At 47.9% G+C, this 17,155-nt stretch overlaps 1 protein-coding gene across 1 annotated transcript; it reads right to left on the bottom strand.

Moving 5' to 3' along the window:
- Positions 1-348: 348 nt before the first annotated feature.
- Positions 349-3,453, bottom strand: LOC141164683 (E3 ubiquitin/ISG15 ligase TRIM25-like). The gene has a single exon (XM_073650171.1). It carries the CDS (start codon positions 3,384-3,386, stop codon positions 1,800-1,802), a length of 1,587 nt encoding a protein of 528 aa, XP_073506272.1. The 5' UTR covers positions 3,387-3,453; the 3' UTR covers positions 349-1,799.
- Between the last annotated feature and the right edge of the window lie 13,702 nt (positions 3,454-17,155).

The following is a 17,155-nucleotide window of genomic DNA, read 5'->3' as shown; positions in this document are numbered from 1 at the left end:
CATTATCAAAATAATAATTCTCTGGTACAAGATAAAGATAAGATTCCACATTGACAAATGTGACTTTAACGGCTGCTGAGCAGAATAAAATGTTTTGTTTTTCTTAATTTCATATCTCCTCTTTGCAAAGATGTTAGCAATCAAAGTAATTGGTTCCTAACAAGTTAATATTCGTTATGTTCAAGTTGGAGTTCTCAGAGAATCTTCACTGGTTACTAGGGTTGAGCGAGTATATTCAGTCCGAGTATGCTCGGCCCGAGCTCCGAGTATTTACAGCTGCTCGGTGATATGGTTGAATCGCTCCCGTGTGCATGATTTGCAACTGTTTGACAGCTTTATTACATGTGAGGAATGGGTAAGAAATAGACACTCCTCACATGTAATAAAACTGTCAAACAGTTGCAAATCATGCACACGGGAGCGATTCAACCATATCACCAAGCAGCTATAAATACTCGGAGCTCAGCCCCAGCGTACTCGGCAAAAGGGTTAATAGAACATACTCAACACTACTGGGAAGTGCATTTCTTCCCCATGTATGACATTGTCCAATCATAATCAGTAAGCAACACCGAGGAGAAAAACACGCCAACGCCATAGCTTAAAAAAGGCTACTTTTGCATGAGATGTAATGACAGACTGGCTGATTTCACTGCAGAGCGATTACACGTTACTGTGAGAATAAGAAATATATGTGCAATGAGTGAAACCTTTGGGCGTTCATCTCCTGGAAGTCTATATGGATGAGAGCAGTAAAGCTGAGCTGGCAGCATTATGAGAGGAGAATTGATAAAAGAGTTTGTAATGTGACACAGCTAAACTCAGCCGTACTGCCCTTGAGGGAAATGAGTGTCAGTAATCACACATGCTCTAAGCTGTAGTGGCGTGTGTTCTTCTGCTCTTTTTTCTTCTGAATGTTGCGGCTTGGTTATGATTCGATAATGCCATATAGGGGGAAGAACTACAGGCCACCGAAAAACTATCTGATAATAGTAAAAAAAAAAAATCAATATGGCCTATGCAGTCTGACATTGGTTTTTTCCCCACTGACAAACGACTATTTAATGTAACCATCCCAAATTTCGTTTTACACACATTTACTCATGTGTCTTACGTTATGAACCGAACCTGTACAAAGATCTCTATGTATGTGAAATGTTATTCACACATCAAGTATTTGTTGCAGAACCTGCACTTGAAAATCTGCAACGAAGTGCACTACAACGTTAGAGAACAGTGTATTACCAATCACAATCTACTCACAGCGTAAAAAATTTGCAGCGGATTCAAATCAAAATTGAAAATGTCAGATTTTAACAGCAGTTTTAACTCATTACTATGGAAAGAGTGAAATCCGCTGCCATATCTGTCCCAAAATGTGTCATAAAACACAAGCAAATTTCATTGATAATTTGTAGGGTGGATTTTCATGCAGATTTACTTCAGGAAAATATACTCAATGTGTAAATTTACCATTCTACAACATGTTTCAAATATATGGTAGTTTGTTTAGTAGCCGGGGCATTACTAGGAATAATAGCTATGATACATGGGTGGATTATGCAACTGACTACAGAGACGCACATTGACAGCATTCCCCAAATTTCCAATATCGTCTCTAATATAGAGATGCACTAAAAGTAATCAAGTGCCTAAAGAGCAGATTATCCACCCATGTGATATAGTCATAGGGACAGCAGTCATATAGGGATCATCAACAGTAGGTCTGTATTCTTATTAATGCCTTTGGCAGAAAGATGCAGCAGTCTAGTGGAATTTGTAGGTCGTGGTGGTTTCTTTCAGTTTCGGCTTCCCCCTGTTATCTTAATAGAACCATTACCTACATATAATGCAGCATGAAGGGGCTCGGAGAAGGTGGCAGTGAAGGTGTGTAAGTGTCTGATGGGGTCACACAGCTCATAAAAGGACAACTGCCCGGCCTCATAATCCAGACATATCCTGACTCCATCACTGGAGATTTTAACATGTAACCGGATCTCTTTACTGTTATGTATCACTGAATACCGATTGTTATATGTCCTCAAACTCCAGGACTTCTGATTATATCCAATGTGTGACTGACCTCCACTCTTGTCTATACTGGGATAACACATCCCCACCATCCAACCCCTTGATCTCCTGCCTTCTACATCACAGTAATGTCGTCCTGAGGTAAATCCCCTCCTGCTCATCACCTGATAATGCTGGAATCTCTCCGCTGTTTCTGGACGATTCTGCTTCTCTCCTGTCAAGGTAACGGTTTTCAGGTCGTCTGATATAAGGAGATTATTAGCAACTGTGTTTACATCCAGTAATATGTCTGCCGGACCCTCCACATAGATCCCGCTCCTTATACCTGATATTACGTCACATAATGTGTGTAATGTGTGTGAGATCACAGCCACATCCAGGTCATCTCCATCATGGGGCTGTTTATCATGTCCCCCTGTGTCCTCATCACCTCCCTCCTCCTCAGGATCACACAAGTCACCGGTGTCTGGTTCCTGTAAGACAGTCAGTGGATCCGTCATGTTACACAGCTCCTCAATGTGTCTCATCTTCCTGGACAGCTCGTCCTTCTTTATCTCCAGCTGATGGATCAGAGCAGACAGTGACAGGGACTCTTCCTTTTCCTGCCTGGAGATCTCACTCAGGACCTTCTTCTCCAGGTCGTCCACCCGTCTCCTGATGTCTGTACACAGGGCAGTGACTCTCTCGGCTTCTCCAGCTGCTTTTTCTTGAGCTTTTCTCCTGCGCTCCTCCAGACTCTGCACTCTTTCCTTAGTCTCCTTTTTCTTTGTGATCAGTTTCTGAAGAACATTCCTCAGCTTTTTCTTCTTCTTCTGAGATGCCTCATCCAGCATTTCCACCCGATGTCCCCGATGTTCTCCGGCCAAACTGCAGGACACACAGATACAAGCAGCGTCCTCAGTGCAGTAATATTCCAGGATCTTCTTATGGACAGAACATTTCATTTTCTCCAGAGAAGTGCTGGGATCAGATAAGACGTGTTCTGGTGATTTGCTGTGAGACCTCAGGTGTTTATCACACAGAGAAGCCTCACAGTGTAGACAGGATCTAACAGCAGGTACAGGAGAGTCCACACAGTAAGAGCAGAAGATCCCGGTTTTGGTCTTTGTTGGTGGAATAAACAATAAATTCTCCATTACTTTACGCAGAGCTAAGTTCCTCATCAGCGCCGGCCGCTCCGGAAACTCTTCTCTGCATTCAGGACAGGAATAAACTCCAGACTCGTCCTGTGTATCCAGCACACGATCAATACAGACCCGGCAGAAGTTGTGTCCACATCTCAGCATTACAGGATCTGTATAAGTGCTCAGACAGATGGAGCAGTCCAGCTCTTCTCTTGGATCAGCAGATGCCATGGCTGATGGAAGAAGAGAGAAAGGAAACTACATTTCTCTCCAGCTTAAAAGGGCGGGTTTTATACTTGTATACACAGGGGAGGGGTGAGGAGCAGAAGATCAGTTACTATTAACCTGTTAATGGACATTTGTGAAAATCACATCTTATATCTGCTTCAAATTTCAGGTCTACATTGTGATCATATAGAAGGAGTGAGTTAATATCTTTAAGAGATAAATTGACATGTTGCAGACTTCAAACACCCACCACAGTTCAGTTTATGCTGCATAAAAAAAGCACAGTGGGCATGAGATTTCTATAAATTACATCCGCTTTGGTGGAACTGTAGGATGCTGCGTTTTTGGCATAGTGCGAATACACAGCGTCAAAAATTCATTATGGGAATTTAGCATTATTCTCCCAGTAACATGAATGCAACGTTTCAGCCCCAGGGTCTTTTTCAAACAACTATAAAGTGCACAATCATATATATGTATGGTGCATAAGACTATGTCATCTTCCCATCAGTATAATATACGTGTCAGTAATATTGATGAGCGAGCGTTAAAATGCTCGAGAACCCGGTACTCGAATTGAGCAGGTCGGACATTCGGACAAGCTCAACTCGAGTAACGAGTATAATGGAAATGAATGGGAAACTCAAGCATTTTTTGGAAGACCTTAAAGCCACATTCACACATTCAGTATTTGTTCAGAAATTTACATCAGTATTTGTAACCCAAAACCAGGAGTGGGCGAAAAATGCAGAAGTGGTGCATGTGTCTCGATGATACTTTTTCCTCTGACTGTTCCACTCCTGGTTTTGGTTTACAAATACTGATGTCAAATACTGACCGAATACTGATGTGTGAACGTGGCCTAACAGGAGGGCTGGGATGAGGGCAGGAAAATCGCTAAAATGGATGAAAACAGCATGGGGAAGACGCCTGGACACATCTCTGACTCCCAGGTTGCTGCTGGGAACAATGTTGTCAAAGTATTACTCCACTTTTACGGATTGACAATAAAATATACAAAACCAAAGATAAAATGGATTTTACAGAAAAAAATGTTAGGAAACATTCTTTCCAGGACAATGACTTGTATATAGTGCAAAATTAAAAAGAGAAAACAACTCCTCCTCCACCTCATAATAGCCAGGCCATCTCTCACTGTATTTCCCCGTCACTTATGACTACAGTAGATGACATAGTAGAGGGGGAAATAAAACTACAAAAATGTAATTTTTACATTTTACTACCTTATCTGGGCATGTCGTGTGTGACTTTGGTCAGATACTTCCTGTTTAATTTATGAAGGAGGGACTCTGAAACTCACAAAGCCTATGTGGACAATGCAAGAACTGCCAAAAAATAGAAGGAAGAGGGATTCCGATACAACCTGTATTAGATATAAAGGAGGGCCTCACATGCATTTTGTTAAATGTGGGCCTCCTAGATTCATAAAGCCTATGCACTAAGTTCAAGGGCTGCCAAAATTAGAAGGAGGGACTGCAATGTACCCTGGAAGACACAGAGGAGGACCCCAGAAAACATTTTTCTCCATTTTTAAGGAGCGGGACTCCTAGACTGGTAAAGTCTATGCACTAAGTGCAAGGGCTTCCAAAAATTAGAAGGATGGACTGCAATACACCCTGGAAAACGCGTAGAGGAGGGCCTCAGAAAACATTTTTTTCCCATTTTTAAGGAGTGGGACTCTTAGGCTATGTGCCCACGTAGCGTTCTTGAAGCGTTTTTGCGGCGTTTTTTACGTCCGCAAAAACGCTTGTAAAACCGTCTGCCATGCAAAGCAATGTGAATTCGGATGTGCTGTGCACATGATGCGCTAATTAGCGTGCCGAATTCGCATTGCGTTGCAAAACACAGCATGACCATTTCTACCGCGATTATGCAAATTCACGGCCATTTAGGAACATTGAAACGCAGCAAACACGCAGGTATATGTGGATTTGCTGCGTTTCAATTAAATTCAATGGCCGCGAATTTGCAGCGTAATCGCGGTGCGTGTGGTACCCAGGATGAAGAGGAGACTACAACTTCTCTTCATCCCGGCTACCACGCAGTGAAAAAAATAAATAAAAAAGTTAAAAATAAAAAAAACCTGTATACTCACCTCTCCGGTCTCCTCCCAGCGGCGGATATCCTCTCTCCTCGGCGTCCCGCGGTGTACTGGCAGGACCTGCGGTGACGTAATTTAATTAGCTGATGGTCACGCGACCGCTGACTTCAGCGGTCAGGTGATGGTCGCGTGACCATCAGCTAACTAAATGACGTCACCGCAGGTCCTGCCAGTACACCGCGGGACGCCGAGGAGAGAGGATCGCCACCGGGAGGAGACCAGAGAGGTGAGTATACAGGTTTTTTTTATTTTTAACTTTTTAATTCTTTTTTTTTTACTATAGATGCAGCATTTAAAGCATCTAAGTTGGTCACACAATATAAATCCACACCAGTTGCATGGATTTATATTGTGTGACCAACTAGTCAAGCACTTTTCCAAGTGATGCTCAAAATCGCTTGGAAAAGCGCTTGAAAAAACACATGCGAAAACGCATGGAAAAACGCTGAAAAACGCTTCTCACTGACAGAAAAAAACGCATGTAAATCTGCATGCTTTTTTTCTGTCAGGGAGAGGCAAAAACGCTCTGCATCGTGGACAATTATCCTTAGGCTGTGTGCTCACTGTGTGTTTTTCAAGCGTTTTTGATGCGGAATTTCCGCAGCGGAAACGCTTTAAAAACGCTTGGTAATACGTGCCCCATGGTCCCCAATGAAAATCTGCATGATCTGTGCACATGCTGCAGAATTTTCCACAGCGGATTTTCCTTGTGGAAAAATCTGCAGCATGTCCATTATTTGTGCGTTTCCGCATGCGGATTTGAGGTCACAATGCATTTGAAAAACGCAAGTCAAATCCACATGTAAAAACGCAGCAAAAACGCGTAAAAAACGTGTGTAAAATACACAAGCGTTTTTACTGCCAAGGACATGCAGAAACGCTGCAGAAATTTTCTGCTTCAGTTCTGCATCGTGGGCACATAGCCTTAGACTATGCACTAAGTGCAAGGGCTGCGAAACATTTACCCCTGGAGAGTATACATATACACTACTCACAAAAAGTTAGGGATATTTGGCTTTCAGGCGAAATTTCAGGATGATCCTGAAATGCACTCTAACCTGTTCAGGTGAACTTAATGTGACCGTCTCTAAACCTTTGAATACACATGTCCAACTGTTCAATGTTTCAGTACTTTTTGCACAGCTTGCTTTTCTCTAACAAGAAGCTTAATCTCATAATTCACAACATGTGTTTGATCCATGAATCGCCTAATAAATTTCAAGGTTCAATTAAAATTGGTATTTAAACAGTCCTCCACATCATGCTGTTCATATTTTGACATCATGAAACCAAAACGACACCTAACCATTGATAAACAGTACCTCGCCATTGCGAGGCTTCAAGCAGGATGTTCTCAGACGGAAGTGGTCACTGAGCTTAGAGTGTCACAGAGTGTCATCAGCTGGTTGCAACAGAGATACAGAGAGATTGGGAGAATCAGAGAGAGGCAGAGAAGTGGACGTCCTTTGGCCACATCCCACACTGATGACCACTTCATCATGAACGATGCCCTATGGAACCAGATGATGAATGCCATACAAATTCAGGCATATTTAAGGGAGGTGAGAGGCACCCAAGTGTCACGTCAGACCATTCAAAACCATTTACATCAGCGTGGTCTGCGTGCTAGGCGAACTGCAAAGGTACCTGACCACACCACCAGGTACATGCGTCATCATCCTGCATGGGCAGAGAGAGCATCTATGCTGGACGAAGGAGTAGTGGGCCTCAGTGCTATGTACTAATGAAAGTCTATTCACGCTGAGCAGAAATGATGACCACCAACGATGTGGAGACTTCAAAGAGAGCACTATGCATCATCCACTGTTGTTACCAGACAAGCCTTTGGTGGTGGTGGTGGTGTTACAGTGTGGGCAGGTGTGTCTAGTCAGTACAGAAGTGGCCTACACTTTGTGATAAGCCCCTACTACTTTAATAACATCATTAATCCAGTCATTCTGCCTCTGCATGAACAACACAGGCCTAATTTCATCTTCATGGACGACAATGGTCCAGCTCATTGAGGTTGCATCATTAGGGAACTGCAGCTGGAGACTGGGGCAACTCAAATGGAGTGGCCGGCACTTTATCCAGGCCTGATTCCCGTTAAAAAACTTATGGGGTCAGCTGAGTTGCTGTGTAGTGGCTCATAACTCTGTATCCCAGAACCTCAATGACCTGAGGGCTGCCCTTCAAGAAAAGTGGAATGCCATGCCTCAGCTGACAATAACTCCACTTGTGAACATCATGAGACGTCGTTGTCAAGCTATAATTGATGCTCAAGGCCACATGACAAGTTATTGAGACACTAGATGGTGGCCCGATTCTAATGCATCGGGTATTCTAGAATATGTATGCGGCCGACAGGGCGCAATCAGCAGAGCGGTGTTAAAATTTGGCGCCAAAATCGCTGATTGGTCGAGGCCGGCAACCGTGACCAATCACCAAAGCGGTGTTAAAATTTGGCGGCTATATCGCAGATTGGTCATGGCCGGCAGTCGCGACTAATCAGCAGAGCGGGGTTTAAATTTGGCGCCAATAATACTGATTGGTCGCGGCCGGCGGTCGCGACCAATCAGCAGAGCGTTATTTAAATTTGGCACCAATAATGGTGATTGGTCACGGCCGCGACCAATCAGCAGAGCGGTGTTTAAATTTGGCGCCAATAATGCTGATTATTTGCGACCAGTAACCGCGACCAATCAGCATAGCGGTGTTTAAATTTGGCGCCAATATCGCAGATAGGTCATGGCCGGCAGTCGCGACTAATCAGCAGAGCGGTGTTTAAATTTGGCGCCAATATCGCAGATTGGTCGCGGCCGGCCACGGCGACAAATCAGTAAAGTGGTGTTTAAATTTGGCGCCAATAATGCTGATTAGTCGCGGCCGGCAACCGCGACCAATCAGCAGAGCGGTGTTAAAATTTGGCGCCAATATCGCTGCTTGGTCGCGGCCGGCCACAGCCACCAATCAGCGAAGCGGTGTTTAAATTTGGCGGCAATATCGCTGATTGGTCACGGCCAGTGGTTGCGACTAATCAGCAGAGCGGGGGTTTAAATTTTCCACCAAAATCGCTGATTGGTCGCGCACGGCGGTCGCGACCAATCAGCAGAGCGGGGTTTAAATTTGGCGCCAATACTGCTGATTGGTCGCGGCCGGCAACCGCGACCAATCAGCAGAGCGTTGTTTAAATTTGGCGACAAAATCGCTGATTAGTCGCGCACGGCGGTCGCGACCAATCAAAAGAGCGGGGTTTAAATTTGGCGCCAATAATGCTGATTGGTCGCGGCCGGCGACCTCGGCCAATCAGCAGAGCGGGGTTTAAATTTGCCGCCCACATCGCTGATTGTTCGCCAGGGAGCGGCGCTGCCTGTGCTGGCGTCCGCTCCCAATCAGCACAGCAGTGTTTAAATGTGTCGGCAAAATCGCTGATTAGTCGCGGGCAGCGTCCGCGACCAATCAGCACAGCAGTGTTTAAATGTGGCGTCAAGATCGGTGATTGGTCGCGGCCGCTATTTAAATGTGGCGCCCAAATATTATATTGAATTTGCAATCTGATGGAGGTTAGTATAGATGGACTAATAGAACAAGTCCCACACACTGCTAGATGCAGAAAAAAATTATATTGAATTTGCAACCTGATGGAGGTTAGTATAGATGGACTAATAGAACAAGTCCCACACACTGCTAGAAGCCGAAATATTTTTTCAGAGCTAGATGCAGAAAAAAATTATATTGAATTTGCAACCTGATGGAGGTTAGTATAGATGGACTAATAGAACAAGTCCCACACACTGCTAGAAGCCGAAATATTTTTTCAGAGCTAGATGCAGAAAAAAATTATATTGAATTTGCAACCTGATGGAGGTTAGTATAGATGGACTAATAGAACAAGTCCCACACACTGCTAGAAGCCGAAATATTTTTTCAGAGCTAGATGCAGAAAAAAAATATATTGAACTTGCAACCTGACGGAGCGTTGTTTAAATTTGGCGCCAATCTCGCTGATTGGTCGCGGCTGGCGTCCGCTACCAATCAGCACAGCAGTGTTTAAATGTGGCGCCAAGATCGGTGATTGGTCGCGGCCGCTATTTAAATGTGGCGCCCAAATCGGTGATTGGTCGCGGGCAGCGGCCGCGACCAATCAGCAGAGCGGTGTTTAACTTTAGCGACAAGATCACTGATTGGTCGCGAGCGGAGAGCGCAACCAATCAGCGAATCGTATTGGTGAGGACCGAGGAGCGGAATCGTATTGGTGAGGACCGGGGAGCGCCGCTGCCTGTGCGGCTACTTCCGCTGCGAGAAGCCGGGAGATGAGCGACTGCTCGCAGCAGAAGTATCCCGACCCGCAGCGGCACTCCCCGGTCCTCCCTTCCGCATGGAGGTCAGCGGCGCCGGTGGTCGATGTCCTTCTGCTGCTACCGGCCGGGAGATGAGCGCCTCGCGCCGGTCATCTCCCGGCTGCATCTCCATCCCACAGATGAGCCGCTAACGGCCGCCATCTTTTTTCAGAAATTCCGCGGCGCTGATTGGCCGCTGCCGGACCAATGAGCGACGCGGGATTTCCAGGACAGACAGACAGAAAGACAGACAGACGGGATAAGACGATTATATATATAGACTAGATGGTGGCCTGATTCTAACGCATCGGGTATTCTAGCATATGTCTCCCGACCCTCCTTTATAATGTCCCATGCAGGAAGTCACATCCCCCATATATAATGCCCCATGCAGGAAGTCACATCCCCCGTATATAATGCCCCATGCAGGATGTCACCTCTCCCCCATATAATGCCCCATGTAGGATGTGACCTCTCCCCCCATATAATGTCCCATGCAGGATGTCACCTCTCCCCCATATAATGCCCCATGCAGGATGTCACCTCTCCCCCCATATAATGCCCCATGTAGGATGTGACCTCTCCCCCCATATAATGCCCCATGCAGGATGTCACCTCTCCCCCATATAATGTCCCATGCAGGATGTGACCTCTCCCCCCATATAATGCCCCATGTAGGATGTGACCTCTCCCCCCATATAATGCCCCATGCAGGATGTGACCTCTCCCCCCATATAATGCCCCATGCAGGATGTGACCTCTCCCCCCATATAATGTCCCATGTAGGATGTGACCTCTCCCCCCATATAATGCCCCATGTAGGATGTGACCTCTCCCCCCATATAATGTCCCATGCAGGATGTCACCTCTCCCCCATATAATTCCCCATACAGGATGTGACCTCTCCCCCCATATAATGCCCCATGTAGGATGTGACCTCTCCCCCCATATAATGCCCCATGCAGGATGTGACTTCTCCCCCCATATAATGTCCCATGCAGGATGTGACCTCTCCCCCATATAATGCCCCATGCGGGATGTGACCTCTCCCCCCATATAATGCCCCATGCGGGATGTGACCTCTCCCCCCATATAATGCCCCATGCAGGATGTGACCTCTCCCCCCATATAATGCCCCATGCAGGATGTGACCTCTCCCCCCATATAATGCCCCATGCAGGATGTGACCTCTCCCCCCATATAATGCCCCATGCAGGATGTGACCTCTCCCCCCATATAATGCTCCATGCAGGATGTCACCTCTCCCCCATATAATGCCCCATGTAGGATGTCACCTCTCCCCCCCCATATAATGCCCCATGTAGGATGTCACCTCTGCCCCCCATATAATGCCCCATGCAGGAAGTCATATCCCCTGTATATCCATCCCCCCATAGTGCCCCATGCAGGTCCCCTATGGCCCCATACAAAAAAAAAAAATCCAATATTCACCTCCCTTCTCAGCTGCTTCTCTGGACTCCAGCGTAGCCGGCATGTTGACGCTGTGCGCTGTGAACGGTCAGGAGAGAGTGCGGTGTAAAGACGTCACTGCGCCCTCTGACCTGAGACGTCACAGAGCATCAGCGGAAGACACCGGAGCTGCTGCGCAGGCACGGGGAGGGGTAAGTATGACGCCGGTGCTGGGGTCCTGATCGAGCGGGGGGAGGGACAGGAGGAGAGGGGAGGGAAGGGAGGAGAGGAGAAGGGAGGGGAGAGGAGGGGAGAGGAGGGGAGGGGAGGGGTAAGTATGACTCCGGGTGCCGGGGTCCTGATCGAGCGGGGGAGGGACGGGAGGAGAGGGGAGGGGAGAGGAGAGGAGGGGAGGGGTAAGTATGACGCCGGGTGCCGGGGTCCTGATCGAGCGGGGAGAGGGACGGGAGGAGAGGGGCGTCACACTTGTCCTCGGGAGATAAGCGGCCGTAGCCGCTGATCTCCCGACGATAGCCGCATGTAGGTCAGCGGCGCCTGCGGTCGGGGGACTTATGCTGCGAGTAGCCGGCTCCATCGCCGCTGACCTCCGTGCCGCACATGAGCCGCTAACGGCCACCATGTTTTTCAGAAATGCCGCATCGCTAATTGGCCGCGGCCGGACCAATCACCGACCCGGGATTTCCTGGACAGACAGACAGACGGGATAAGACAATTATGTAGTAGATTAACATTTTTGTTGGGGTATACCCACAACTTTTGTTGGCTTTTGTTTCAATAAATTGTTTGAGAGTAGGAAATCTCCATTGCATGCTCTCCTTGCAACTCCTGTGTCCCAGGCACTCTGCACGCTGCCCTGGGCTCCTGACAACATGCGTGTCCCAGTTCTTAAAGGGGTAGTGCGGGCACTCTTGATGTGTCCCCAGCCAATAGCTTGGTGGCACTAAGTATCTAAGGCACCTTCCCCTTTAGGGAGGTGCCTGAGCAGCATTAGTGTTTAATAAGTCTTCAAGCTGCTAAGTCTGTTGTCAGGTTCCTGTTCCTGAACCCGTCCTGTTTGTACCTGAAACCTATCCCTGAACTGTCCTTTCTGAATCAGTACCTATACCCTGAGTCTGTCTCATCTGAATCTGTCATCCAGTTCTGCCTGAAACCTGAGTCTGTCTGACGATCTTGAATCCACACCATCTCAACCAGCTACAATCCGTTCCTGTCCTGCCAGCTACTCCTAGTTAGTACTTTCATTCCGGTCCCTTGGGATCAGCTGCTGTGGTACCAGGGTCTGTATGACTGTTTGCTCAGGCCATGCACCCCACTGATCCCAATACCCCTCTGCTCTCTGAGTTGTTCCAGGAGATGACCCGCCAATGTAATCAGCAGGATAAAATCCTGTCCTATCTACGGACAGTGTACACCCATTTGGACCTAATGTCGGCTGCTTCATCCGCTCCAACCCAAGCTGCAGCAACCTTGGCAGCGACTATTCAGCCTGCAACCCACCCACCTTGGGTTCATCAATCAGTGCCCACTGCATTTTGAACTGCTGTCTCACCAGTTCCCCTCCAATTAGGCTAAAGTGGCATTCCTACTGTCCCATCTAGTAGAAGAGGCCCTAACATGCCTCAACCCCTTGTGGGAGAAATGGGACCTTGTAACCTCAGATCTGCAGGCCTTCCTGGGGGCGTTCCGCTAGGTCTTCAAATAGCCGGGCCGTGTCGCCTCTGCAGCATCCTCCTTCCTCGGACTGCATCAGGTAGGTCTGACTGTAGGCCAATATGCCATCTGGTTCAGCACCCTGGCTTCTGAACTCAGCTGGAACAACGAGGCGCTGGTAGTCGCCTTCTGGGAGGGATAGCCTGAAAGAATTGAAGACTAACTGGTAGGTCGAGATATTCCCACTTCTCTAGATGACCTAATTTCCCTGGCTATCCGTACCGACCTCAGGTTCCAGGGGCGCTCCAGAGAGATGGCGCCTGAGAGAAAACCGCTTCGTCTGGCTCTGTCCTTCCGGAGACCACTAATTTCTCTGCCTTCCACATCAGCAGTCTCCCCTGAATCTATGCAGGTCGACCACATTAAGCTGGCTGAGCAGCAACAGGAGATCTGTCGAGCCAAGGGATTGTGCTATTACTGTGGAAGCACGGGACACCTTATCCGCTAGTCATGCGCGCAGGTGGCGCACGTATTTCGTGGACCCATTGTGCCACGGGACCAAGCTTACCTAGGAGGGGCTTGGCTAAGCGGCTACTTGATGTTCACTGGCGCTCCTGATTGTGGAATCAGGTTTGAGCTGCAGGTAGCCACCAGGTACCACTACTAGGCAGTTACCGGTGCTGCAGTTGTTGACCCCAAGGGTCATGCACGCAGGCCCAGACTCGGGCTCCGTTCAGACTATACAGGTTCTGGATTCTCAGTCAGAGCAATACTGACAAGGAGTCACACCCAGGACTGGATTCAGAGACTGGTTTTAGCAGTTTGGACATACGGAGTACACGTTCAGGCATTGGCCACAAACAGACCAGGGGAGCAGGTTCAGGCATAGGCCGCACATGGACCAGGGGACTAGATTTAAGCCCTGGTAACACACGGACCAAGGGAGTGGATTCAGGCACTGGCCACACACGGACCAGGGGACAAGGTTCAGCCGCTAGCCACACACGGAGTAGGCGTTTAGGCTCAGACACTGGCCACACAAGGACCAGGGGACCTAACAACACACTAGTAGCACACTTCACTCGCTAATGATTCAATGTTGCTTAGGCACATCCCTATTGGGGAGGGTGCCTTTTATACAGGATGCCTCCCAGCCATTGGTTGGGGTCATGTTTGCAGGTGCACGCGCTGGCCCTTAAAGCACAAGGCAGTGTGCCGCCAAGACACAGACTCAAGAAGCAGGGAGCAAACAGGGAAACACACCATGCGGCCGGGCTGCTGAATATGTTGGTGTCCGTGCATGGAGTTGGAAAGGGGAACCATGCAGGGACGCCGGCATTAGGGTTACATCGCTCTTGTCCCGAGAGATCGGAAAACTCCCAAGCCTACAGTCTGTAGGAGAGGCTACCCTGGGCAAGAGTAATTTCTCTCCACCGTTTACCATGACCGTTTTCGTATTATACAGAGGTTCCCGGTTCTTTGAGATGCCTTACCTGGATTCCAGTGTGACAGGGAACTTCATGCAGCAAGCTGTGGTAGATCGGTACCAGGTTCCTGTTCAACGCCTACAGAGTCCTTTGTTGGTGGTATCTGTCGATGGAAGGGCCCTATTCGAAGCCATTCATGTTGTTACTGAGCAGGTAGAGTTCTGGATAGGAATGCTGCACACGGAGAAGATTGCCTTCTATGTGCTTCCTGGTCTGTTATATCCACTTCTCCTTAAGGCCCCGTCACACATAGCGACGCTACAACGATCCCGACAACGATACGACCTGTCAGGGATTGTTGCTGCGTCGCTATGTGGTCGCTGGTGAGCTGTCAAACAGGCAGGCTCACCAGCGATCAGGGAGCAGCGACATCGTGGAAAGAATCGTTCCACGATGTCCTGCTCCTGGTTAGCAGCCTGCTGCTGAAGCAGGAGCAGGCTGGTAACTAAGATAAACATCGGGTTACTAGGGGCACACGCGCACTTAGTAACCCGCTGATTATCATGGTTACGGGCCTGCTACGATGTGTGGGAGGTTACCGCTCACGGTAGCAGAGTAGTAACCATGATAAACAGCGGGTTACTAGGAGCGCGTGTGCCCCTAGTAACCTGCTGTTTATCATGGTTACCAGCCTGATCGTTGGTCCCGCTGGTCACACACAGCGATGTGTGCTGACCAGCGGGAGGGCAACGACCAAAAAATGGTCCAGGACACTTTGCAGCGATCAGCGACCTCACAGCAAGGGCCTGATCGCTGCAAAGTGTCACACATAGCGACATCGCTGGTGAGGTCGCTGTTGCGTCACCAAAACCGTGACACAGCAGCGATCTCGCTTGCGATCTCGTTATGTGTGACGGGGCCTTTAGTCTTCCATGGCTAGCTATTAATGAACCCATCCTTGACTCGAGATTAGGAGAGGTGCTTTGTTGGGGACAGTCTTGTCACAAAAGGTCTTGGTCATGTACAGTACATCCAGTTTGGTTGCCAGTAGCGCCATCTACTCTGCCGGTCGACCATCCGCTTACTGGTCCTACGCTGATGTCTTCGATAAGAAGGAAGCAGAGACATTACCTCCACGTAGGCCATACGATTGTCCCATAGATTTGCTCTCAGAATTCTCACCACTTCGAGGTCGTATCTATCCTCTGTTGCAGGCGGAGACCCTAGCCATGTCTGAGTATGTAAAGGAGACTCTGGCAAGGGGATTCATCCAGAAGTTTTCCTCACTGGCAAGAGCCGGCTTTTTCTTTGTTAAGAAAAAGGATGGAACTCTCCGGCCATGTATAGATTATAGGGGTCTCAACCAGATCACGATTAAAAACAAATATCCGTTGCCACTAATCTTGGAATTGTTTGGCCATCTTAAGGGTGCCAGGATCTTCACCAAGCTAGATCTGAGAGGAGCCTACAGCCTAATCCGCATACGCCGAGGAGATGAGTGGAAGACTGCTTTCAACACCCGGGATGGCCATTATGAGCACCCAGTCATGCCGTTTGGGCTCAGTATTGCCCCAACTGTCTTCCAAGAATTTGTAAATGACTTCTTCTGAGACCTCCTTTATTCTTGCGTGGTGGTTTATCTGGATTATATCCTGGTTTTCTCTCCAGATCTGCCCTCTGGAACATTCGCCAAGTCTTGCAGAGACTTAGGGAGAAACGCCTGTACGCTAAGTTTGAATAATGCATCTTTGAAAAATCTTCTCTGCTTTTCGCAGGATAAGGGTTTGAAGATGTCTTCCATCCTCAAGTGGCCACATCCTGCTGGCGTTCAGGCAGTCCAGGGGTTCCTAGGATTCGCTAACTATTACCGGCAATTTATTCCCCATTTCTAGTCTCGGACCATTTCGGTAATGACCCGTTAGGGCACAAATCCAAAAGGTATGAACTCCCGAAGCTGAGAATGCATTTCGCTCCATGAAATAGGCCTTCTCCTCTGCTCCTGTACTACATAGACCAGACGTTAACAAACAATTCTTTCTGGAAGTAGATTCTTCATCTTCTGGGGCAGTTCTCATGCAGAAGTCTTCCTCCGGTCGAATGGCCACCTGCCTTTTTTTCTCCAAAGCCTTCTCTGCTCCTGAACGTAATTACTCGATTGGTGATCATGAATTATTGGTGATTAAAATAGCCTTAGAAGAATGACGTTACCTTCTTGAAGGAGCTGTTCATTTAGTCGTCATATACACCGACCATAAGAACTTGGCTTACCTGGAGTCCGGGCAAGGGTTGAATCTGCGCTAGGTGAGGTGGTCACTATTTTTTTTGCCTGTTTTGACTTTGTCTTGCATTTCAGGCCGGCTGACAAAAACGTCAAGATGGATGTGCTTTCTATTTCTTTCCTACCCACCAACCAAGAAGAGAAACCCCAACTTATCATAAAGCCTTACAAGATGTGGCTCCTGTAAATTTATCTCAGATTCCTCCTAGGAAGACTTTAGGCTGTGTGCCCACTATGCGTTTTATAAGCGTTTCCGCTGTGACAATTCCGCTGCAAAAACGCTTAGGAGAAGGTCTGCCATGTTCCCCAATGATAATCTGCATGTGCTGTGCACATGCTGTGGAAATTTCTGCTGCGGATTATCATTGCGGAAAAATACGCAGCACTACCAGTTATTTAGCGGAATCGCTACGTTTTCTCCGCCATTGACTTGCATTGGACCACATGACATCCGCATCACTGCATCTGCACATGCGGATATATCATGCGGCTCAATGTGCAGATGGTACCCGGGTTTGGAGAAG

The sequence above is a fragment of the Phyllobates terribilis genome, unplaced genomic scaffold, assembly GCF_046119375.1.
Source record: "Phyllobates terribilis strain yellow unplaced genomic scaffold, ASM4611937v1 Scaffold_10__3_contigs__length_209671492, whole genome shotgun sequence".
In the NCBI taxonomy this organism is placed as follows: Eukaryota; Metazoa; Chordata; class Amphibia; order Anura; family Dendrobatidae; genus Phyllobates; species Phyllobates terribilis.
Note: the sequence above shows the minus strand (reverse complement) of the source record. Positions and strands in the feature narration are given on the sequence as shown.

Excerpts from the sequence above, each read along its gene's own strand:
- LOC141164683 (XM_073650171.1), bottom strand. The coding sequence starts at position 3,386 with ATGGCATCTGCTGATCCAAGAGAAGAGCTGGACTGCTCCATCTGTCTG.